Genomic DNA, 27,068 nt, shown 5'->3' with positions numbered 1-27,068 from the left:
ATGCCATTATTCCTAGTAATGACTTGCCCGATTGGCACCAATTTTATATCATAGGTACATCTAATTCTAACAACCATTCAATGTGTCACCCGGGTCTTCTTTGATTTGACCTACTTTTCAAGGTCACAGAGGTCGAATGTACTGTAAATTGGCCATTTTGGGGAAATTGTAATTGCTTGGACCTACATCAAACCTAACACTACATGACACAAGACCATGCTCTTTGTCCATCTTTCCTCCACATGAGGTGAGCACAATGGCCCTGGCCATTTCATTGAGTTTTATGTTCAGTATGACCCCAAACCATGATAAAAATAGAGAAAATAAATTCTGATAAGATCCTGACCCTTCATCCCCCTTTATGTGACCCCCCCCCCCCCCCCCCACCACCACCACTACCACCACCACCACCATGGCCAGAGGGGGTATGAAAATGAAAGTTAGCCACTTACCACATTATACCTACACATTTTTACATGTGTTTGCCTAATGTATAATGTACATGAAGTTTCCAACCTGCTTTTCTCGGCTTTTTAGCATTAAGTTACGATCCATTAAGCACTAATTAAAGGCTCATTAGTAGCCCCCAAGTTGGGGTAAAAGATTTGGTATGTTTAACCCCCCATAACTCCAAATTTGGCAAAAAAAGCAGTGAAAAAGTCATGTAGTCTGTTGACGTACATGAGTGCCATTTATGAATACTGAGCAGAACTAAATCAACGATGTCTGAGAAGTGCCGGGGCAGTTTAAAGTGGCATTGGTCTATTGTCGCTGCTATAAAACTTGTTGTAGATGGTCAAAAATGATATAATGAATATCCCATTAGATTACAACAAATAGAACCTTACGATGCCCTTAGATGGTCCATTAAGCACCGACAACATACTTTATACTGCTAACCACCAAAATATGTGATGGTTTGGGGGAGAAAAATGCATTCTAAAATCGGTGCCATCCCTTCTCCTCAAAACTGTCGAAAAGAACAAGACGAAACAAGTCGCTTTTCATATCATTGTTGGCTCACATAGGGGAGTCTATACAATACCGCTGTGTCCATCGTCCCTTGCCTGTAGTCCGCCGTCATCTGTATCCTGTTTCAAAAACTGTGGTATGTTTCTTAACAGCTAGGGGTATGAACATAAAACTTTGAACACATGACCACCCAGGTCAGATGACCTCTGACACTGAATTTCGGTTTGATATGATTTTTAACTTTGTCACCATAGGGTCAAAAGTGGAAACCTAAAAAGTGTGTTATCTCTTATAAGTGACTTGGTTTTGATGAAAATTTTTTGGTAGGTTCTCCTCAAGGATACATCACATATCATACAGGTTTTTATTTTACCTAATTTTCAAGGTGACAGAGGTCAAATGGCATAAATAAACCGTTCGAGGGTAACAATGGCACATTTCTTAGCCACTCAAGCTATGAACTGAAATTTAGTACACATGACTCCCTTCATCATATAACCTCTTACACCGAATTTCGGTCCGATCTGATTCTCGACTAGGCCAACGGGGGCAAAACTAAAAAATATATAAAGTGCAATATCTCGCTTATTAGTGAATTGTTTTTTTCGATGATATTTAAGGGTAGATACTCTGAGCAAAGATACATCACATATCCTATAAGTTTTTGATTTGACCTACTATAACTTGTATCTGTAATGATTTTCTCATTTCCATTTTCCAGGTCATGAAGTTCTACTTATCCATGCCCAATGTGAATTATACAATGGCTTTGAATATGTTCCATAACTACAAGACCATTGCTGCATTCCTTCATAGGTAATTTAAAAATAAGATATGAAAGTGTCCATAATGTACATACACACCTATTGATGTTCAGACCCTTTCTTCCCCCCCCCCCTAAGCACCTTGTATGCAGTGGCCATAATCCCCCCCTCCCCTGTACGCATACCCTTCGGGTCATGGTATAAGATTGTTCAATAGTGTATACAGGTAGTGTGTATACATAATAAACCAGTACAATAAACTGTTTGACAATTTGTTTCAATCATCTCCTCAGTGCTGGAAAAAGAAAAAAGCAGTACCTTTTATGCCAGTATTTACCACAGATTGGCTGCCAGCCATCTTGTTTTGTCCCAGTGCTTAATACATGCAAGATGGCACGCCCTTCTATGTGAAGTATTGTACAAGAAATGGTGCTTTGGCTGCAAACTAACATTTTGGAAAAGGCCCCCTCCCTCCCTCCCTCCCCGAATGCACACCATATGATCTGGCACCAAACCCTCTCCTTTGGTTTGTATGTACATTATGGACACTCCCAATTCGTGAATAATACATATTATATTAACTTTCGCCTCAAAGAGTATCAGTTATTTTCCATAAAATGATCTGAAACACAGTTTTTGGCTCACTGTATGGGAGTGTAGAAACTACCACCATGTCCATAGTCTGTTAATAATAATAATAATAATAATAATGTGACGCATTTATATAGCGCTCCTTAGTAACGTAACTGTTAAAACGCTGTGGTATATCAAATTATTACCCCGGTCTCCACAGAAATCAATCAGGGGTTTGTTGTATCCTATTTCAAAGACAGTAGCACGTTTCTGAACCACAAAAGCTTTGGATTTTAAATTTGATGCACATGCCCCCCCCCCCCCCCAGGTCAGATGACCTCTGACACTGAATTTTGGTCCAGTCTAATTCTTGACATGGCCACTAAGGAGGTCAAACCCAAAAACTTCAAAAACGTGCAAGATGTTACTTATTACAGATTTGTTTTTGATGAGTTTTTTATGGTAAGAACTCCAAGATTGCATTACATATCATACGCTTTAGTCCATACAATACCGCTGGGTCCGTCGTCGTCTGTATCCTGTTTCAAAAATGGTGGCACGTTTCTTACCAGCTAGAGCTATGAACTAGAAACTTCGTACAAAGGTCAAGTGACCTCTGACACTGAATTTCGGTCCGATCTTATTCTTGACTTGGCCACCAGGGAGCCAAAAGTGAAAACCTAAAAAGTTTGCTATCTCTCTTATAAGTGACTCGTTTTCGATGGTATTTTTATGGTAGGCCCTCCCAGCAAGGATACAACACATATCACCAGGTTTTTGATTTGACCTAGTTTTCAAGGTCACAGAGGTCTAATGGCATAGATTGGCCATACTATGGCACGTTTCTTAACCGCTAAAGTTATAAACTTGAAATTTGATTTGCCTGACTCCCTATGTAATATAACCTTCCACACCGTATTTCAGTTCGATCTGATACTCGACTTGGCCTCCAGCGGGCCGAAACTAAAAAAGGTGAAAGGTGCAATATCTCGCATATTAGTGATTTTTTTTCGGTAATATTTTTATGGTAGGTACTCTGAGCAAGGATACATCACATATCCTATGAGGTCAAATGGCTTAATTGGCCGTTTGAGTGTAACTATGGCACGTTTCTATGAGCATGAAATTTTGTACACATCACTCGCTGCGTCATGTGACCTCTGACACCGAATTTTACTGATTCTCGACCTCGCCACTGGGAGGCCAAAATTAAAAAGAGTAAAAAGTGCATCATCTCGCTTCGTCTACATAAAAAAATTGCTTGATTCTCATCAGAACATGGGTGAAATTTGTTACGACCAGGGATATTTATATCTTATCATTTATATATAATTTACTTTCGGTATAGTGGTTTCTCGCGGCGAAATCCGATCAATTCTGTTGACTAGACCATTTTATGTCTTATATCTTCACTGACACATGGACCAAAATGCAGTCAGAGATATACATTTATACATGTTCATGTACTTTAATTTTTGGCTCACCGTAGGGGACTCTATACGATAGCTCTGTGTCCGTTGTCGTCGTCGTCGTCGTCGTCCGTTGTATCCTGTGGCACGTTTCTTAACCGCTTGTGCTATGAACCTGAAACTTTGTATGCATCATGCTCAAGGTCATATGTACCCTGACACTGAATTTTGCACCGGTCTTATTCTTGACTCTGCCACCAGGGGGCTAAAACCGAAAAGTTAAAATGTGCAATATCTCATTTATCACTGATTTGTTTTTGCTAAAATTTTTATGGTGGGTACCCCTAGCAAGGATACATCACAGCGTAACTGTGGAACGTTTGTTAACCCCTAAGGCTATGAACTTGAGACTTTGTACAAAGGACCCCTTAGGTCAGCTGACCTCTGACCCTGATTTCAGTCCAGTCTGATTCTCGACTTGGCCAACAGGGGGCCAAAAGTGAAAACCTAGAAAGTGTGATATCTCACTTATTAGTGATTCGTTTTCAATAAAAATTTTATGGTAGGTTCTCCTAGCAAGGATACATTAGATATCATATGAGTTTTTGATTTGACCTGCTTTTCGAGTCACAGAGGTCAAATGGCGTCAATTGGTCATTTGATTGTAACTATGGCACGTTTTTTAACCACTAAAGCTATGAACTTGAAATTTGGCACACATGACTCCCTACGTTATGTTACCTCGGACAGCGAATTTCGGATTTCGGTACTCAACTTGGCAACCAGGATGCCAAAACTAAAATAGGTAAAAAGTGCAATATCTTGTTTATTAGTGACTGGTTTTTGATGATATTCTTATGGTACTTACTCCAAGCAACGATACATCACATGTCATACCGACTTTGGTTTGACCTATATACTATACATGTGCAATGTTTCTTAACCTGGGTGAATTCCAAAGCACCAAATATCTATACGGTGAGCACAATGGCCCCTGGCCGTTTCATTTTTTATGATGCTATTGTGGTTGGTACTCCAAGCAAGGATACATCTCATATCCTACAGTTTTTTATTTGAGCTACTTTTCAAGGTCACAGAGGTCAATTGGCGTAAATTGGCCGTTTAAGTGTAACTAGGGGACATTTCTTAACCACTTATGTTATGAACTTGAAACTTGGTACACATGACCCACTAGATAAACTCTGATGCTGAAATTCGGTTTGATCTGATTTTCGACTTGGCCACAAAAACTGAAAAGGTAGAAATTGCAATATCTTGCTTATTAGTGACTTGTTTTTGATCATATTTTTATGGTAGGTACTCGAAGCAAAGATACATTACATGTCATATGAATTTTTGATTTGACCTACTTTTCAAGGGCAAAGAGGTCAAATGGCTAAAATTTTCTGTTTGAGTGAAATTATGGCACCACTTATGTAATGAACTTGAAATTTGGAACAGATGACCTTCCAGATCAGATAATCTCTGACAACGAATTTCAGTCCAATATGATTTTCGACTAGGCCACCAGGGAGCCAAAACTGAAAAGGTGAAAAGTGCAATATCACATCAATTAGTGACTTAGTTTCAATAATATTTTTACGGTAGGTACTCCAAGCAAGGATACATCACATATCATATCAGCTTTGTTTGACTTATAATGTAGCATGTTTCTTAACCCATATGGGGGCACCTACGGAATACGCCGTAGCCTTATAAAAAGCTGAAAACGGACACCTATGGCTAATCTGTGTGTTATTTGAATCACCCGTTACAATGGGGAATCCCCATAACGTCATCAGATATCACCGTGTAGCCGTGAAGAATTACCAATGTGCATGTTTTCTCGCCTTAGTGTGTTTGATTTTTCGTCTTTTCGATATATTTTGGGGGGGTTTCTGAGGGAAGAACCAGACCAGCTATGGAGGATGCTACGGAAACATGAATTATAAAATCCAGTATAGAAAATAGGGGTTAGTTTATGACTTTATTTGATAGTATATCATCTCTTGTTTCCATCCAAAGTACCACAGTGCGTATTGGTCAATGTTTGTGGTCGTGAGGGGTGGTTTGGCTGGCCGACCCCCCGGGCTCTTTTTGGTGAATAAGTCCCTTTTTAGCTCACCTCTTAGCAGAGGTGAGCTTATCCCATACCGTGGCGTCCGTCGTCGTCGTCGTCGTCCGTCGTCCGTTAGCAGGGCACGTTTCGTAACTGTTAGAGCTATTGAATTGAAACTTGGTACACATGTACCCTTATGTAATGACACCTTGGAGACCAAGTTTCGATCCGATTCGTTTCATGGTTTGGCCACCAGGGGGCCAAACGTTAAAAGTGAAAATATACAATATCTCCCTTAATAGCAGTCGGGAAATTTTGAAAAAAATATGGTAGGTACTTCTAGCAAAGGTGCATCATATATCCTCCGGGTTTTTGATTTGACTCCCTTTTCAAGGTCACAGAGGTCAAAGTTTGCTGATTCACTGAACAGTAGCATGTTTCCTATCTATTTTAGCTAGAAGGTTTTAAACCAGCGTGGACATGTATCTGGGGATTCTCTATTCCACCCCTAAAATTTCGGCCGTTCGGACGTCAAATATGGCCGCCAGGCAGCCATCTTGAAAAATAAACACAGTACTATTACTCCGAAACTAATGATCGGATTGCAACCAAATTTGATCTGGATGTATATCTATGTACTCTCTACTAAATCCTTGATTTTTTATCAAATGTGATAGCCAATATGGGTGCCAGGGGGGGGCATCTTGAAAAATTCTTAGTTTGGCCACCCAGGGGCCAAATTTAATGTCCAAAGTTAAAATGTTTGATTGCTCGTTTAAAAGTGGTCTGATTTTCATAAGATTTTTATGGTAGGTACTCCTAGCAAGGATACATTTCATAAATGTGGGTTTTTGATTTGACCTACTTCTCAAGGTCACAGAGGTCAAAGTTTTCCTATGGCACCGCCATTTTACAATGACGGCACGTTTTGTCACTGCTTTAGCTACAGATCCCTAACTTGGTACGAATGTACCCCTATACTCTTAGACTAAACTGCAGTCTTTTTCTGATTCTCAGTTTGGCCAGCAGGGCCCCAAATGTTAATTGTGGACTCTCTGTTTTGAAGGATGATCTTATTTCCATTCTTCTTTCGTTGTTACCGTTTTATTGGCGATTTTACTTAACAAAACTCGAATTCAAACTAAACTCTTTCGTCTTTATTTGTCCACCAACACCACCAACATTTGTCACATTCCACCTCGGCCGTGCACTGCCGAAGACACTTTTATACCTCGTAAACATTCTCCCTTCCCCGTTAATACCTAGGATTTTAACGGAACCCTTTTAATCTACTATCCCATTCCAAAAACAATTCCAACAAATACTCAAGTTTTTATACTCACATAGACTGTAACAATTTAAACTGGAATCAAAAACTCAGAACCTGAGTATTCAAAATACTGTCATGCATTAGGCATTAAGAACAAACCCTATAAAAAACTAATCCAATCAAACAATAAGTTCACTATCTTTGAGAGTGCGCAGTACTAGTATGTCTTCAAAAAGTTAGTCCCCATTAGAGCAAAACACAAGTCTCAACCATTTCAGGACAACGACACCTTTGGAAGTCACAAACAAGTCAACCAAGCCTCATATTCTGAAGCAACCACACTAACCAGAATTTTGCTTTAAAATTCCCCCAAGAAACTTAGCTTGTACCAAAAAAACGCTTGAAAAAGACCAAACTATTTCCAAAGGTTGTTGTCCTACAAAATTGTCGAAACACAAAATTAACTTCTCTCTATCCAATGAAGCACTAAAGTCTCTGTATACATGCATATTATCAGTTCATGGCAACAAATGCCTAGATTTGTCCAGTGTCCGTCTGAACAGAGTCAATTTTGCGGAATTGAGAATTAATAGCTTGTCACATTCAGCGTCCAATGAATTTGAATCATGCGCAAAGAATCACAATCACACATCAATAGTTCTCACAACACATGTCTATTGGAGGACAAATGCCAAATAGAAAAACATCACTTTAACCCTTCAATTTTTAACTCCCTTGCCCACAAAGAAATGAACAACTTGAAATATGGCACAATTTAACCCTCTGTTGGCTGGTCCTACAAAAACGTGCACAATGAGCCTATTGATACTCAACTTTAACACAGTTGGTCCTCGGACCGCGCAGTAACACAATTCCACGGCGATGTAGAAGGAATTATAGTCCCTCACACAAAAAGTCTTAAGTACCCGGTAGTACTTTAGTTCACAGATACAAGAGAGGGGTAGACAACCCTGTCTTGTGGATATTACCAAGGACATTATTCTGGCCCCAAGAACACTGGTAATATCACAATCGGCACGTTTTTCACGGAAATTAATGTTCAAGTGTCTCTAAAGTGGATCATTAGGATCCCGTCATCGTATCGTAAGTATAAGCAGCGTCTCGTTGTGTCTCTGGCTGCAAATCTCGACGATACATCCGGCTACTCTGCTGGGCTGATATCCTCAACACTCCAAGGGACACAATCGGACGATTGGGCGGAGCATTGTTTTCTCACCAACTTGGACTCTGGCGACTCTGGTGTGACCATCCTTTCCAGGAAATACCTTCGTTGTTATCCGGCCAAGAGGCCAGGTTCCCCTTGTTGAACCTGGGTCGGCGACGAGAACGACAGTGCCAACAGTTAAGTCTTTCTTGGTATCTCTCCATTTCTGACGGTGCTGCAACAGTGGAAGCCATTCACTCTGCCAACGTCTCCAGAAATGCTTAAGGAGATCTTGAACTCTTCTCCATCTTCTGGCAGGGCTGAAACGGGTTCCATCGATGATATCAATGACTTCTGGTGCAAACTGACCCCCACATTGGCCATGCAGAAAGTGATTAGGGGTGAGTGGCATTTCATCCCTAGCATCTGCAGACTGGTATGTGAGCGGTCTCGAGTTAAGAAGCGCCTCAGCTCCAGTAAAGGCAGTCTGCAGTTCTTCATCTGTGATATCGGCTCGTTCTAAGATTGCTTTTATCGCTCGTTTGGCACTCTTGACTAAACTTTCATGAAGACCCCCAAAATGTGGACCCAATGGGGGGAAGAAAGTCCACTTTACTCCTTGTCCGGCTGTCTCTCGAACAATCTTATCCCTATCGAGTTGGGTGATCAGCTCCATAAGTTCTCTATTGGCACCCACGAAATTACTACCATTGTCTGATGTCATCTCCAGTGGGACCCCTCTTCGATTGACAAAACGGTGGAAAGCATTAAGGAACGAGTCTGTATTCATTGAGTACGCCATCTCTAAATGCAGGGCTCGGGATGTGTGGCATGTGAAAAGGCACAACCATCTCTTTGTTTGAACTCTTCTGCTCTGTTTCGTGAGAAAAGGCCCAGCGTAATCGACGGATGTGACAGTGAAGGCTCGAAGAGGCTGAGTTACCCGTGACTTTGGTAACGGAGCCATAACTTGGTTGGCGATTCTTGCTTTCCTACGTTTACAGAAGTTACAGTTGGCCTCACCATCTCGGACCTCCTCACGACCACGGATTATCCAGTATTTTGCCGATAGTGCTGCAAGTGTTTGATTTGTCCCAGCGACGTGGTGTCCCTGCTCATGGTACGCCTGTACAATCAGCTGAGTTGTTCGATGTTTTCTTGGTAGAACTATGGGATGCTTAGCATCAAAGGTCAGATTTTCTGCATACTCCAACCGACCATCAACTCATAGGATCTGATCCCTGTCTAATTTTGACTTTAGACTAGCAAGTGGACTCGACTTAGGAAGCTCCCTTCCGTTCTTCAAGGCTGTAAACTCGTCTTTGAATGATTCGACTTGAGCTTGTCTGATGAGGAAAAGTTCAGCATCGTGGATTTCTTCAGCTGTGAGTTCGCCTCTTGTTCTCGAGACTGGTGATGTTGTGCAATTCTCCAAGAAACGTTGCACCCATGCATGGAGTCTGGTTAATCGCAGCCAACTTGAGTGATGTGTTGGATCCAGCCGTGTATCTAACAGATTGACTGCTCCGGTAGTGAACAATCCAATCTCAGTTGTCTTGACTTCATCAACTGCTTCAGCTCCTCTCTCGAACTGGTTTTCTGGCCACTCTGTCTTGTCTTCAAGAAGAAACGCTGGATCCCTCCACCACAGCTGCTGACTGACCAAATCTGCTGCTTTGACTCCTCTTGACGGTAAATCTGCTGGATTCTGTTTAGTGGCGATATACCTCCATTGACTTGGATCTGTATGGCTTTGTATTTCCCCTACTCGGTTGGCTATGAAGATTTTCAACTTTCGACTTGGGCGTCTTATCCACCATAGGACATTTAAGCTGTCGGACCAGAACGTGACATCTCGAAGGGAGACTTTTAAGGCTGTTACAACTGACTGGGCTAGCTGTAAGTTGAGAATAGCTGCCATCATCTCGAGTCTTGGTATACTGGTAGCGACAAGGGGAGCGACTTTGGTCTTTGAAGCTATCAGACGTGAAGTTACCATGCCGCTGTCATAGGTAACTCTGGCATAGATGGCTGCTCCATATGCATCGGCTGATGCATCTCCAAATGAGTGTATCTCCATGCTGACGGCCTTCTCTTGAAGCTGGATACATCTCGGTACTTTTGCCTCTGCCAAATAAGATATCTCAGTCATCCAATCTCTCGCTTTCTTCTCCAAGATTTCAGGAACCTCATCATCCCAATCGATTCCACTCGCCCAAACTTCTTGCATCAGCATTTTTCCTCTGACAACGTATGGGGAGACCAATCCCAGCGGATCAAATATTGAAGCAACTTTCCTCAGCAGGCTTCTCTTGGTTATCTTGAAATCTTCTTCTGGGGCTGTCAAGTGGAAGGTAAACACGTCTTCTTCAGCAAGCCAAAGAACTCCAAGTGCTTTAACAGAGGGCAGCTGTCCTTCTTCTAGGTTGATTTCTGAGGCTCTGTCAGTTTCCGGTATACGAGCTAGTACAGCTGATGAGTTTGACAACCATTTTCTCTGGTGCATGGCTGCTCCTTTCAAAAGTGATGACAATTCTTCATACAGCTGACATCCCTCTTTGATTTCAGCAAGGCTGTCCATGGTGTCGTCCATATACGTCGAGTTCAATACCGATTCAGCTGCCAATGGAAACTCTTCCTGGTGACGTCGAGCATGCTCCTGGACGACTAACTGTGCTTGAAAAGGTGACAAGTTGATCCCAAAAACGACTCTCTGGAATTCATATATCTCTGGTTTCCTCGACTGGTCCAGATCTCTCCAAATAAATCGGAAGTATGATCTCTGGGATGGATTGACAGATATCTGCAAGTACATCTGGGAAATGTCACATACTAGAGCGATCGGTTTCTGGCGAAATTGCAGCAAAACATCAAAAAGTTCAAGTTGAAGTTTCGGTCCTTGATGAATCTTGTCATTCAAAGATGTCCCATTACTTTTTGCTGAGGCGTCAAATACAATTCTCGTCTTCGTTGTGGCTTTATCTGGTCTCACGACTGCAAAATGCGGCAAATACCAAGTGTTCTCCTCTGCTGTACGATCTTCACCATCAGGGATCTTCTTGACGTATCCTTTCTCAAGATACTGCGTGATGACGTTCTGATAACTTTGTGCTATCTCCTTGTCTTTCAGCAGTTTCCGTTCTGTGCTCACTAGCCGCTTTTCTGCCATTTCTCGGCTACCTGGCATGGACGGTGCCTGATCTCCCTTCCATGGAACATCGATTTGATATCTATCTTCCACGACCTTGAGACTCTCCTTCGTCTTGGTAAAAACCTGGCTCTCTTCCGGACTCATGACCTGCTTGCTGTGAACGACACTTTCTACCTCCCAGAAGCGACGCAGTGTGTTGTCAATATCAGGTGAAATCATCTCGGAAAACGATGTGGTGTGACTAAAGTAAGAATGAGCAAAGTTCGTAGAGTCACTGCTGCCATTAGCATTAGGTATCGGTCCAATGCATGTCCATCCAAGGCCTGTCTTCCTTGCAACAGGCTCACCCGGTTTGGCGATTATCTCCTGATACGCGAGGTGAAACTCGGGATAGTCTGCCCCAATCAACACATCAACAGTGCAACGCCTTCCTGCTTTCGGAAAAACAATGTTCTTCAAATGCGTGTACTGACTGCTATGAACATTCCAATCTTCATGACGTAAATCCCCAGTGATATTGTCAACAGTTCTGGCATTGAACACAATGTCAACTTTCCTATCTGAACTCTCCAAACCGATTTCAACTGGCATAGTCATAAAGGTTTTCGTCGACCCGTTTAGAACATTAACTCGTGCTTCTGATATCTGTCCTCGAACGCCAAGCTCGTCTGCTACTCCAGAGTTGATGTAACTCGATGTACTGGCATCATCCAGTAATGCGTTGACTTTTAACCGCTGTCCCTTTGATTTCAGTATCACTGGAACTGTCCTCAGGGCTACTGGCTGTCGGTGTCCTGTTGCCATGGTTATACAATGTGAACTGCCTGGATGATCAGTTTTCTCAACTTGCTTCTGTGCATCCTTCTCCTTACTATTGCCTGCTTTCTTCTTCTGCTGAGCTCCACGTTCCTGAAGTCCCTCACTCCTATGCAACAGACGGTTATGACTGTCAGTGCATCTTCCAATCTCGCATTTGCTGCTTCTTGGACAATTTTCTCCGAGGTGAAGACTTGACAGGCACCGAAAGCAAAGTTTACGATATTTTGCCACCTGCCATCGATCTGGAATGTTCTTTTCCTTAAAAGCTGTGCAGTGCCAGATTGCATGATCTTCACTCTTGCACATCTGATATATCCGTTGTGATGCACCTCTGGAATCATCAGCGTTCTGCGTGACAAGCGTTCGCCCGCTTGTTTTCTCTGTTTTCCTATGGCTATGCTCCTTAGCATTGCTATGCTCTTTGGCGGTGCTATCATTGTAATGTCCTGGTGTTCCGAACAGCGGATCATTGGCTTCTGTTGCTGCCAATGACACAAACTTCATAAACTCTGCGATATTTGGTTAATTTCCGGTTACACGGGCAGTCTCCACCGCTTTACGTCTCCATCTGTTCTGTAGGTGTAATGGTAACCGTTCGGACATGACGCGTATCGATCTCATTGTGTCGATTTCTGAAACCTTGTTCATCGAAACAAAGACTTCCAGACAACTGTTTAGGTCATCTGCGAACACCTGAAGACCGCCAGAGTCAGCAGCACGTATAGCTTTCCCCAGTGATACTCTGTCCAACCATGCCTTTGTTATGACAAATTCATTGCCAAATCGCTCCTTCAAGATTGCACGCGCCCTGACATACCCCTGGCTCGAGTCCATCATGGTGCAACACTCAATCACTTGTCTTGCATTGCCCCTACAGTACTGTAACAACTGCATCAACTTGGAGTCATCACTAATGCTGGGCTTGTTGCCAACCGCACTGTCAAAACTACGAATGAATGTCCAGTATCTCAGTATCCCCCTGTGTGTCTGCATTGGTGCAGGATGCATAACTGCTTTTTCGGACTGTTTGTTTATAGTAGGCCTATGTGAAAAAAACATTTCTTTTTTTTTCATAGTTTTTTTAATGAGACTGGTTTAAACATGTCATTACAGCCGTTAGGAGAGGTCAAAAAGCGAGCCTCAGGTTGCAAAGGCAAATGCATTGATGCCTTGAGGTTCACTTTTCTCTCTGAGTTGCCCGATGATGTTGGTATTGGGGTAATCAGGTGTAATCACAGATAGTCTAATCGCCTCTGGCATATCTGGCTGACTGCAAGCAGCACGTGTTACCTATATATAAGCTGACAAGATGTTGAGTTTAGTAATGGTCAACGGTGTAACTTTTATGTGTTTGCTTTGTGGTTATGTTGGCTGAACTTTTGAAACGACTTTTAACCCCTCAGGACCATTCCTCTTAATGTCAAGCCATGCTGCTGCGTAAAATGTAGTGTTGTTAAAGGGAATATCTAGTAGCAGCGATAATAAACGAGATTTAAATTTTTGGTTTTTGCGGGCTACTTTAAAAACAAAAATTAACTTAGTCACAGCATTTTCTTCTTCTATATGTGTATGTGAGGGGGCGTCTACACTTAGCTTTAATGTTTTGACATTGCTCAGGTTCCGGACACTTGCGTATGGGCGGAGGCTACGGAAACAGTACCCCTGGAAGTTTATGGCTTTCAGGGGGGTTAGAGATAAAGATATATACATGTAAAATAATCATTTGTTCCCTGGACATTCAACTTTTGGAACGTCAGTTCCCGTCAGAAATTTTAGGGAAATCCCAAGGGTGTCTATAACAGTTCATGCCTTTACGTCAGCATTATATCCGGCTCCACAAACCCATGACAGATTCCATGCTATATTCCTGTTCAATTTCAGTTTCAAGCACACTGTGACGAAGCGTTTGCCATACAATATTCAAATATCCCAGTACATTTATCCTGTGATAGAGTGGTCTAGTCTATAAAAGAGCCAATATTACAGCCTTGCCTCTATCTCGACCTAACTTGAAAATAGTACACATCCCTACGGCCTATATAATGTATGCTATTGTGTGGCCTTACTTACTGACACAGACTCCTTGTAGCCAGGTCAGAGCTATCCGTCCAATTTCAACTTAAGCTAAAAAAATTGCAATGCATCAGGTGTGGATAGACTGCCTATCATGTGATGTCCAGTTTAGGCCATAGGAATGAAAGTATTCGAATACCGTCCTGATGATCCAGAAAATTGATGAGGCTTTTTTTCATTATTCATTATTCATTATTTTTTTGAAAATGTAATAACCAAGCAAAATGTCCGAGTAGTTTGTAAAGATAATGTATTTTATTGAAAGTATTAAAGCACATATGAAAGATAATATATTTTCAGACATGTCAGGGTAATATTTGCCATGCTGCAGCACGGATGGTTTATACGAGAGTACAACAGTGCTAACAAAAAAGACAAGTGAAGGCAAATTGTTGATATTGTCCCACATTGACCACTTGATTTAGAGTCCTCTCTTCCTAATAGGGTCCTTCTGGCAATCATCACATTGAGGGTACACATCATCATCATCATCCACTCCCTCCAGGTTTTCACCACAAAAGATACAGATTGGTTCATAACCACATGAGTAGTACAATTTTTCAATATGATCTCCACAGTCGAGATCTTTTATGTACACATCTAGGCCCTTGGGCAGATTGATGTCGCCTGAAAAATGATATAAAATACATGTCAAGATGGCATTTGTATTTGTACCACACCAACAAGATCTGTGCTGGAATCCCCTTTTACATTCTCCGTCAATGCAAGAGTCGTGCCTGCAACACCTTCCTTCAGAGTGTATTTTCTGCAGTTCTTCAATGAAGACAGTTTGAACTGTGAATGTTTTTGATCCATAATATCTTGAACAAGTTCACCATAGCTGTACGACGCATACTTGTCAATGGCAAGAAACCGCCACACTTCTTTCACTTCATTCCCCACCAAGATTCGGACTGCCACCTGAGAAGTTGTTGCCATGGCTGCTGAAAGTGAAAGAAGAAGGTATTAACAAGCCTCCTGGCTAGAATTCATGCATGTGACGTGTGGGGACTGTAGGCCTACGGTAGCTCTCCTACAGTACAGCATGAGTAGGCATGGTAGGTACGTATACAAACATAGATGAGTAGTGCATGTACGAACGCAATGCATGCATGGTATGCAGAAGAATCTGACATGCACGTGGTCCTTTCAGTTCGCGCCTTCAACTGCGCATGTGCATCAGCAGCACATTTTACACATCTGAATCAATGCGGCAGAGGCCGTGAAAGTATCTCAAAATATCAGTAGCAATATGGGCCATCTGATCACAACAAACATCTGAGCGAAACTATGACAGTCTGATAGCTTGATTGCCATCGAGAGTTGTTGGTTACATGGATGTTTTCAGTTAAAAAACTCACCTTTTGCGTGTGAATGAGAAAGATTTCACAGATTTTACCAGGCGGCCATGATGGTTAACGCAGACAAACGAGCTGTTACGAGGACGGTGATTGGAGGATCGCTTCGCGCCAAAACAGGCTTCGTAGATCTTCGGAATCGTTCGGGTTCGCGCTTGTTTGACAACCACGATCGTGTCTCTTTTTGAATAGATGTGCTAGAAACACTTTTAAACCAAAAATCAAGTTTGTGTTCTCATTTTTGGGGGAAATAATGAAATTTTTTTAAATAATGAATATTTTCGGCGGCGGCTTTGGGGGCATGCGGGCGGTGGACGGTAATCTAATACTTTCATTCCTAAGGCCTTAGCATGAAGCATGCTGTTTCATCTGTTCTGTTAACACACAGAAAGTGGGTAGAAGGCCAGGGGCAGGGGTAGACGGGAGTGAGAACTCTGGCCTTATGATGGTCATCCTCGGTCATCTTGAAGTCACTATCACTATCAGGTTTTCAGTTCTTTCATGACAGACTCCTTCATGAATATGATGATGAATACTTGTTTCATCATCTCTGCCTCAGCTAAACCTAACACAGCAGGTGGTGTCTGTAGTGCAATAGCAGATGTCAAGGAGGAAGGCCTTGGAGTGCAATCAATCAGCTTATCTGATCTATTATAAACATCCAGCTGAGAGGCATTCCTCCTATTTTGCTCATATTTCGCTAACGGGGTCTGGCTGTCATGGCTAAATGTCACCAGTTCCACTTTGGGTAACTGAACAGCGTCTATAAGCTTTATCAGCGGCTGCACTTCTGAGTTCTCACTACTAACACTCGTTGATTTCTTGTCACGATCAGACTGAGAGTCATGAGTTATTCCATTCATCGGACGAATGGCGATGTCACAAGCGGTTTTTAGCGTACTAACTAAACACTCCATCGAACTACACAGGTCCTCAGTGAAACCTGCTGTGACTGCATACTCCTTGGCTGCCTCCCTCTCATGGCTTGTGGCCCCTGGGATAAACTGCGACGAATTCACATTTAGTCCAACACCTCCAAGCTGGTCTCGATTATCACTATCAGGCACAGCACGATTAACAGGCGGCAAACAGTCCTCATATTGAAGCTGCATTCTTGGCGTTTCCAACACAGGAGACAGCTGATCATTGACATTGTTGCGTCTTGCCAATGATCGCCTTGGTGCAGGCACAGGTCTTGATCTTGGACTTGGCATAGGGGTAGGCCTACGAGGGCTATCATAAGTCTGCTGGATCTCCGGACTATGTTCACGAATGATGTTAGGACGAGGTTCACGAGTAAGACTGGGACTAGGTTCACGATCACGAGCACGAATGTGTCTATCACGTTTTTCAGTCTCCGTTTCTATCTGGAGCTTCAACGCAGCCATTCTGCGACGCAGATGCGTCCTTAAAATGTCACGCTCCATTCTGGTAATGGAATCCTTGTGGGCAACCACTGGTTCCTCGTTTTCTCCCAAAAACAACATGACATGTTCCCCCTGCACATAGCCACGTGCTTCGGCCGCGGGTCGACTGGCGGCCATTTTACTTTTCGTCAGATCGATTCGATATCATTTTTAAAACACTTCAAAAGTCTATTTCATAATGTCTCTTTTCCGTTAAATCTTCATATAACTACGCTCTGCTACCAATATGTTTTGAAGGATGATCTTATTTCCATTCTTCTTTCGTTGTTACCGTTTTATTGGCGATTTTACTTAACAAAACTCGAATTCAAACTAAACTCTTTCGTCTTTATTTGTCCACCAACACCACCAACATTTGTCACATTCCACCTTGGCCGTGCACTGCCAAAGACACTTTTATACCTCGTAAACACTCTCCCCTAAGGGTGCCTTGAAATGCTCCTAAGTGGGATGTCATAGTCTAAGCCTAGGCAAATGCAGGATTAATTAACCTCTACAGAGCCCTAGGAATTTCAGATGATGGTTGTTTCTTGTACTAGACACAAGCAAACAACATAATTATCCTATTCCTAAGCATTTCCATAATGGGTCATCTGTAAACCAAAGGACTTTTTTTAAAAAGGTGTGTTAATGCTGATGACTTGTTGCATGGAATTGCTTATTTGTTCTTTTGGTAGGCATGCCTTGCATGTTTTGCTGCTTCAAGCTTTTGTTCTGCTGCTGTTTTAACGATTGCACTAACCTGCAAATTTCTGTTTTTTGTTACTTGTTCATTCTTTCTTACATTTAAAACCATGCTAATGCTTCATCCATCTTCCCTTCACAAGAGGTGAGCACAATGGCCCTGGCCATTTCATTCGTGGTTAAACTCTGTTTTTTTTCTCAATATCAAATCGGGAATATTTAGATAACATTATGAGCTTTCGAAAATGTATACTTTATTGGGTCTATCTTGGTTCATTGTGTTGTTGTTTTTTTTTTCTGAATTTGTTGCCATTACCTGAAATACCTTGCCCCGTTCAGGGTTTTGAAATATTAAGTGCTTGCCTCTATATGGGTTAAACAGGATGAATTGCTAACTATCAAATATCTATACGGTGAGTACAATGCCCCCTGGCCGTTACATTTTTATTCAACATACTTCTCAAGGTTACAAAGGTTAAATGGCATAATTTGGCTGTTACAGTGTAACAATGGCATCTTTCTTTACAGCTAATGTTATGAACTTGTAACTTGATACACATGACCTCTGGTTGGATTCCTGGTTTGCAGGGATCCACCACCGCTGGTCGGCACTGGTTGGTCACAACCAGCACATTGAAGCATGCGACCATCACAAAGCCAAACAAGTGTAATTTCCGACCACCACAAAATTTATTGCAAACTCCATAGTTTAATCTTTTTTTAAACAATATTCTGTCTGAAGTAACATAATCTTGGCCTACATAATGAAAACAAGGTCTCACTTAGTGCTATTCATAAACCAATGACATACGAGTAGCCTAAGATCCTGTAAACAGTCAATTCCATGTCAACCTGATAACAAGGAATCCATAACATACAGTTTGCCTTCATAATCTCCAACATTAGTTCCGTTGGTTTTGAGGTTGGATTGCATGAGTCATCTGACAGATAATCTATAAATGAAACCTCACTATCACAGGATGACATTCGAAACAATACCACCAATGGATATATTCATAGGTTGGAGGGTGAGACCTATCAATTAGACACGAGTATGTTTTTAACTCTAAAGTACATATTTGGAGAGGTTTCGAAAAAATATTTGCTGTGGCAAGTCTACAGATATAAAGAAATTGTTTGATGAAAAAATGAATTTAGAATTTTGATAATTTGGCAATAGGGGATGTGGTTTTAGTTTTTTCTGCCAGTTGGCTGAAAAGAGTGGAAATATCAACGTTTGTCCAAATTGACGATTATCAAAACATTTCCGGGATCAACTACCAGTTTACTTTTTACCATTTTCTTGGCTGACTGTCCAGAATATCATATCAAAATTTCAGATTCACAACCCCACGCAGTGTTTGATGCGTCACGGTCAAACATTGACAATTGAACTGCTAAAAGGCTTAAAAAATCAGTGGTGGTCTTGCCTCATTCTGTAGTTGAAGCATTGCCTCCGTCGCTGATTGCTTGTTGGAGAACCAGAGTTGTCATTATATCATCACCTCCACCAACTGCACCAACTGGTGAGCCATTTAGTGCCATGGATGGTCGGTTACCACAGCAATGGAAATTTTGGGGCACTGCAGTACACTACGAACACCAACTCTCGTTTTTCTCTCGGAAAACTCTCGAAATCTGCATCGGTCACGAAATCTCTCGTAAATCACTCGTAAAGTGCAGGGATGCCTAATCGGATTACACGCTCAGTGACGATGCCTCTCGTAAGTCTCGAGTTCTTGAATTCCGAGACCTTTCGTCAGTTTTTCGATACCTTTCGACAGTATAATCTATTAAACTGTTATTTGCATGTTGGTTTGCAGGGGGCGCGATAAGTCCGACCATTATGATCAGCGTGCTCAATATTTATGATAGTTGTCAGTTCCACAATGAAACATAGGAGGCGGATAAGAATGCCGTTGCCTGTCTTTTGTAAAAACTATGCGGACCAGAGGCAATTCATTTATTGAGTGTCCCTTCCCGGGCAGGCTCTTCCCCTATCATAATTATGTTGATGACAATCGATGCGTTTATTTAACGCGTTGGCCTTTGATGATTCCAAATAAGCATTAAGAAATAAACATTAACCTCATTAAGTGTGTTATAAATTTTTTTGTTATTTTAGGATTTTACCCGATCCGCAATGCATGGTATGAGTGCGTCCATATGACACCGTTGACGGTCGCTATCAGTGTGAATCGAGTTTAGCCAAGTTCGTATCAGACCGATTCCTCGCGTCAGTGTATTGTACACTTTTTTTTCCGCGCTTCACGTTCGCAATGCGGAGATAGACTGGCGCGTCGACATAGCGTTTTGTATTAGTAGCGCTGTGCTTCAGAAATTAACAGTAAAAACGTCAGTCTGTCATTACTGCAGCATCTGAACAGACAAAATCTTAAAACCACCGGATGCCATCACCTTGTTATACATATGTAAATAAAACCGCAGTTTCAATAAATGGTTCATGATATTTGCTGCTTGGGTGGTGCATTAGGCAACAAAACGGCAAAATAGCTGTCAATCACATCATCATTTAGCCATTACTGTCAAAGACCCTTATTCGTCGGTGATTATCTCGCAATATACCACATCGGATTATCACACCAAACTACTAATTTCTTTTTTGGATCATTCAACATAATAAGACTTATACGAACAACACTGAATGACCACAACTTCCTGATGTCAGGTAATCCTTTAATGTGTGTCTAAAGAAATGTTTCTTTTGAGCTAAAAATACATTTGTCCCTCAATCAAAACAGGTTTTCTTTTTTATTTGACCAACAATAAACTTGCAAGGGTTACATATACCTTACTTTCCACTTTTTCTTTTAGCAAAATATGAACTTTCGAGGATCTAAGTTCCCGAAAGTGGATGCTTAAGCCAGCGAAACATCATTCCTGTGTTTGTCCCCCATATTTAAATGTTTCCATACAAAAGACAACTAGAAGAAAAACCATGAGGGGAAAACAGAAAATGTGCCAATCTGTGTTTCAGCGTTTCCAAACAGCGAGGATCGCGAACATATGACGCAAGAGCCAATTAATTGCTTTTTTACATGGATATTCCAAAGGCAAACATAAAAGCTGGTGTTTTCTCCACCACATAGGACATTGAGATGTAGTAGGGTCAAATTATGGTGAGAAAGTTTGGAAAGGTTGGCGTGTTTGCATAGGCGTGTCTTCGGAAGGTGGACCAGCGTGAAATGTAGGAGCCGTAGAGCACTGACAAAACTGAAGTTAAGAGTCACCCGCATACACTGCTCTACAAGTAGGAAGAACAGTCTAATGGCTACAGTCATTCTTTATGCTGGGGGGCGGGGGGGGGGGTGCACGACTTGGAAAAAGTGCAATTGATCGGATCATTTTTCAATAATACTGTAATTGGTCAATGTGCAACAGAAGTGATGATAGAAATGTGATGGGCTCCTGTCAAATGGTAAACCAAATGAAGGTTGTCAAAATCAGTAACCTTGGCATATCAACTCTCTGATCTCGGATTACCTTTTTTGATACGCACTGTATAACTTTCCATCTTACTTGATGTTTACCGTTCATTGTAATGAGGCAACAATCGCCGTCACAAAGCGCAATACTCAATCTGTGTTCATGAATTTGTCGTGTATAAGCAGTAGCTCTGCTCTGTGATGAGTCTTTAGCGATCTCCTGAATTTGTCCGTCGTCTGAAGAATTTGGTGGTGTGTTTTTTCCACAAGACACTTGTCTTAAACCAAACTAATTCTCACCAAAGTCAACCCACTGCAAAGAACAATGATACCGAACTGGGTGACATGAATAGATTCAAAATAACCTCCCGGGGAACAATAGTAACTATTTACAAAAATTCGAGACTGTGTGTGTCACTATTAGTCACTTCATAAATCGACCTTAAAATATTTCTGACTGTTTACAGCATGACGGGCGCGTCCACTTTGTCTTTACCTGTTGAGTTGATGGACATGTGTGAGACAGGCGCAACTTTTGACCAGGTGGTAAGGATTATGTTTGATTTTTTCTAGAGACAGAGCCACATCTTTTTGGGAATAAAGTGAATTGCAATTCCTGGAGAGACATTCACTATCCTGTTCTTCCTTGTCTGTTTAGGTGTGACACTTACATGACCAATGGGAGACTGCCGCAACATAACGCGGGCCTAAAAGTCAGATATGATTGTTCTTACTAGTAGAGAAAGACACATCCCGTCTTTCTATGTATGTTGAGATGTTACAATAATAAGAGACTATCGCAGCATAACGATGATCTAATGAGTTGGAATAAATTGCAGATTGTTCCTAGAGAGACACGTACCGTCTTTCCAAGTCAGTTGAGGTGAAACAGTAGGTGACTATCAGATAATAACGCAGGCCATACGGTGCAGGACTAATCGCTGATTTTTCCTGGAAATATAGTCACATCACCGTCTAACCGTGTATGTTAAGATATGACACTAATGCAAGATGTCGCAGCATATCGCACGCCTAACACGCCTAAATGTAGTGGAATATAGTTGACTGATTCTGTCATGTCCGTGGACAGACAGTCAGATCCTGTCGCCTTTCCATGCTTGTTGAGATGTGACACTTATAATAGGCTGTCGCATTATAGCACAGGTCAAAATGCGTGAGAATATCCACGTTGGCTGAGATGTGAGAATAATAGGAGACTTCTCAGCATATCACAGGTCTAATTAGTAATTATAGTTGTTGATTGTTTATGTGAAGACAAACACTGTCATTCCCATTCTGTGGAGACCGAGACCGAGACCGAGACCAGAGTGCCAAAGCACAACGTAGAATATGGGACTATCACATCTTGTTTTTCATATTTGATTTATGGTGTTGGGACACTGAAACAAGATTGTCATTAGAGTCACAGCTTTAACGTAGGAACCGCATAGTTAAAACAATTTTTGATTGTCCTAGGGAAACAGTCACATCCATCCGTGGCCTGTTGAGTAAATACTTACATGTGACAGTCACAACATGACGCATGCGGAAATCTGTCCTGCTATACAGTCACGAACCGGGGAGACTATCAAAAGGACAGAGTATATATGTTGGGATGGCCATGGATCAGCAGTTACGCTGTGTCTTGCCATCCTTGCTGAGTTGTGACACGGACACTGGCATAGTACAGTTAAAGCGTAAGACAGGTTGAATGAATGCTGGAGATTATTGCTGATAGTTTCTGCGACACGGTCATATATACCTCTAGCTTTGTTGTCCTTTGAGTTGAGGTGCTGACATGACTGACAGGAGACAGTCACTGCATAGAGTAAGACCAATATTAGTACACCCCAGAATAATTTGTTAGCACATTACTTTCCTGCTGCAAGGCGAGGCATTCGTCAGGATCCCTAATTAGTTTACAAAACATTGACGTTCAACATGCTGTAAATGTAGGTAAATACTAGTATCTTGTCATGTTCATGGAAATTGTATCTAAAGGACTTCCAAGACATGAACAATGGGTTCTATCATATTTACACACCAGACTTGGTAGGAATCATATGGTAATACCATTATAACAAAAGTGACTGTTGACATAATATTATGATGTCAGTTGCGATGTAAAAACCAATGTCGCTGTTATTGATACCATTCTGATAAGTCTAAACAACATTTCTAGACCTTATTCAACTATAACATATTAACATCAATAAAATGATGTCATGATTGGCGGGCTCTGTCAAATTAGTCAGAATGAATTTGTGGTTGATTAGACTATACCATGTCGAGAACTCACAGTGTTCAATATCTATTTAGTTTTTCATGGAGGGGGGGGGGCACCCAACCGTGGCCGTGTTGAAAGGAGTGACTTAGATTTATGCATTTCAAATAAAATGAAAAGGCAGTATCTTAAAGTCTAGCTGAATATACCTATGTACATTATTGTTCTTTTTTGAGTGGTTTTGCAGTTGTCTGAACTCGGCCTACGAGCAATAGTTTTTCAACAATTTATTTTACAAAACCAAAACGGTACTTCGCTCTAGCAGAAACGAGTAATTGTGAAGGTCGCGTTCAAAAATGTGACATCAAATCCGGTAGTAGCTTAAATTAAATGAAAGTGTATTGAATATCAACACGGTTAGTTTTAGGAACATTATCGTTGGGATAATCGACTTCATACTCGGCCATAAAGCGTTCAAACTCAACAAGAACAAATATATCTCAAAAACTACTGTTCCTATCGAAAAATGGCAAGAAACGTTGTTAGCCATCAATAATTGCAACGATGTGTGATTGTTTTTCAACCCACAGCCCTAAATGCGAAGCTAGATTAACGTTTCGAATATTCAAGATCATTCACATTATCAAAGTCACCTTTTCGTCGTTTCGATCCAACTCTTCAGCTTGGACCTGCTCATGACATGCACACAGTCTACTACTTTTGTGTTAGCCACTCATGCATTATTGTCAAACATGAATTGACTGCCTCTGGCTGAGAGAACTTTTCTATCAGAAAGAAGAATTGGCGGTTCTTGGGAAGCAGCCGACAACTTTGTTATGCTGCCCTAAAATCACCGTTGGTTCATGCATGAAGCTATGCTATAAACCGGGTCTTATAGTACAGTGAAAAAAATTCCCTAAGGCTGCTTCTTTCAAAACGTCTCTGATAGATGACTGTCTGACTCACATACTTGAGCATTGTTCGATTAAAGGAGATTGCTCGTCAATCCACGTGACTATCAGAGACACCTGCAGTGAAAATATTCAACTACTTCGGTTTCCATATAAGGGATAGTCAATGTTTACTACGAGTCTAAGCACGTGGGTCACCCAGGTGGCTCCGCAAGCGAGGTAACTTGACGAGGCATGGTGTTATACTTTAATAGTACCTTACGAATCCGCATGGAGCGCGTTATCGATAATGGTCGCAAATAATGTCAAAAACATAAAAAGTTATCGTAAATATTGTTATATTTCTGGATATTGGAGTATGTAAATGATAAGGAGACCTAAACCAATGACAGACCAGTATCCTATGAACCTTACTAGTGATTTGGGGTTCTTGAAACTCCTTAGATTTATCAATGAAAGCTTATTCCCGCCTTAGGTTTTTACCGGGCCATTCATAGCACACCAATTTCTTAAGCGTTTTAACGAGAACTGTCCTTTAACTAGCCTCGGGCTTTTGCCCGGACAGACTGACCATGTTGCATCACTATTAAGTAAACATTCAAAATAAATTAGGTGCAATTATCCACCTTTGGTTATGTTGGTGTAATGTTATGACATTTCTTAGAAATTCGAAGACCGTGCAAACAAGTACATGTAGTCAATTAATTCTAACTTGGTGTACGGGCCTAAAGGAGAGATTATTAAATATCGAGATTTTCACGTGATTTTTACTTTGTCAGATTGTTGCCATTATTAATGAATAGACCTATATTTAAATATTCTTTCGTCATCTTTTGATGCCGGCCAACTGGCAAAGTTAAAATGTAACGAACAACATCATTTCAATATGTTTTTGATCTCATATTCGCCTAAGTGGACAAACGTTTTGAACGAATAAGTGTTAGAAAAGGGTCTTTGAAGAAAAGGGCAAGTTATCAAAATAGCGCAAGGAAATGATATTTTGGAATAATCATATTTTCATGATATTTCTAAACTGACCTTTTTATTTTGACATTTTAGTGATCATTTAACATTACTTGACACGCAATTGTTAACGCTTCCATGCCAACGTTATGTCGCTTATACATGTACTTATGCTTTATACTTTTATATGACTGAAGATATAAGGCAAGTAGAAAGCTGACATGGAGTTTCGTGCCAACCATCTATTAGTTTCAAATATAAACCAGAAAATGTCCAAGCCACCACAAAAACATTTCGTGCTCTGAACTTTCCAACGTTAAATACGGGTCCTGAAGACTTTAAGTTGGAATATTTTTTGGGCTTCAAAGTTTTTGACTATTTCTAAACCGAACATGTTTTCTCTTGTCAACGAAGTTTAGTGCAGCAAACTGCAGAATTGCAAATTCCTATAGAGCCCATGGAATGTTTTTCTTAGCATTTTATTGGATTGTAAAGCATTCACTTGGTTTTGAAAAGGGCCATCAAAGTCACACTATGAGAAAGATTTACAACATATTTGTCAAAGTAACTGTTGAGTAATTAGGGGCACCATTCCAAAGAAGGGATGTGGGCCGTTTATTAAGAATATTCGAATGGTTCATTTTGTATTTCTCTGACCGGGGTAACATGGCCGATACAAAAATGTCCAAAACTGAAAATCATGACTTTGAAACGAAAAAAAGTCCTAACTTAAAGTCTTAACGGCACTTCCCTTTTGCGTATTTTAAAGTGAAAATTTCAGACCTTGATGGAGTTTTTGTCGGCCTGAACCTTTTCTGGTTTTTGTTTGAACCGGATGGATCGTTTCACTCAAATTCATGTATTTATTCTACTTGCTTCATTTGCAATACCCGGTCCTCAGTAATATTGGGTCATACAGACAAAGTACCCCGCGTATCGAGGCTTTAACCCTTAAAAGGCCGATTTTATACAGAAATCAAACCTTGGGCACTACTCATTGGAGGGGCAATGTATCAAACTGGCAGCATGCCCTTTGGAAGTGCCCCACATATGAGCGATTGAAATCGGCTGCAACGATAATTGCTCGTTTGCGGCGGTCATCGCAGGTTGCATCGACTTGCCTCCATCACCCCCGGTCATACAACAGAAGAAATACGAGTAATCTTCATCTACGAGTATCAATATAAACAGTAATCCCAACATAAAGTATTGTTGTAAAAACAATCAGTATGTCATGAAACTATTCCATTGATATCACTGTATTATAATCTTAAACTTTAACATATATAACCTGCTTCTTAATGAGCTAGTGGCAGGAGAGTTTATGAACGGGGCGGTTGCATGATAGCTTAAAATTCACACCACGACAAGGCCAACTCAACAAAATGGCAGACATATGGCAGAGGACTCAATGCTATCTGAACAGGTGACGGACAAATGCAGGAGATATCTGAAAACTCAGCAAAGCATTTTATACCAGTGACTACTTATGCACGCCCAATTAAACAGAAAGTGAGTAGAGCATTTGGAGACGGAGGTAATTCCCTCATCACACCAAGTCATATGAACAGCTAATACATTGGTGATTATCTCTCTGAAGCCCAAATACATGCTGGAAATGCCTTATAAAAAACAGATTGAGGCCACTTCCCTCAGACACGGTGCCAAATGCTGTGTCCAAAAGTGTTCATCAGCAATGCGCCAACCAATTGGCCTTAAAGGACGAATGACATTTTAAAGGACATTATTACCAAGCTGTAGGCTGCCTAGTCAATTTCCACTCTGATGTAGCAGCCAGTT

At 41.2% G+C, this 27,068-nt stretch overlaps 1 protein-coding gene across 1 annotated transcript in view; it reads left to right on the top strand.

The window, feature by feature from the left end:
- LOC135484794 (uncharacterized) overlaps positions 1-27,068 on the top strand; it is a 266,119-nt gene that overhangs the window by 230,032 nt on the left and 9,019 nt on the right. Inside the window, exon 22 of the mRNA XM_064766477.1 lies at positions 1,694-1,788. Coding sequence (XP_064622547.1) covers positions 1,694-1,788 — 95 coding nt within the window. The remainder of the gene's footprint in view (positions 1-1,693; positions 1,789-27,068) is intronic.

Source organism: Lineus longissimus, chromosome 3, assembly GCF_910592395.1.
Source record: "Lineus longissimus chromosome 3, tnLinLong1.2, whole genome shotgun sequence".
Lineage (NCBI taxonomy): Eukaryota > Metazoa > Nemertea > Pilidiophora > Heteronemertea > Lineidae > Lineus > Lineus longissimus.
This window is presented reverse-complemented; position numbering and strand designations above follow the sequence as displayed.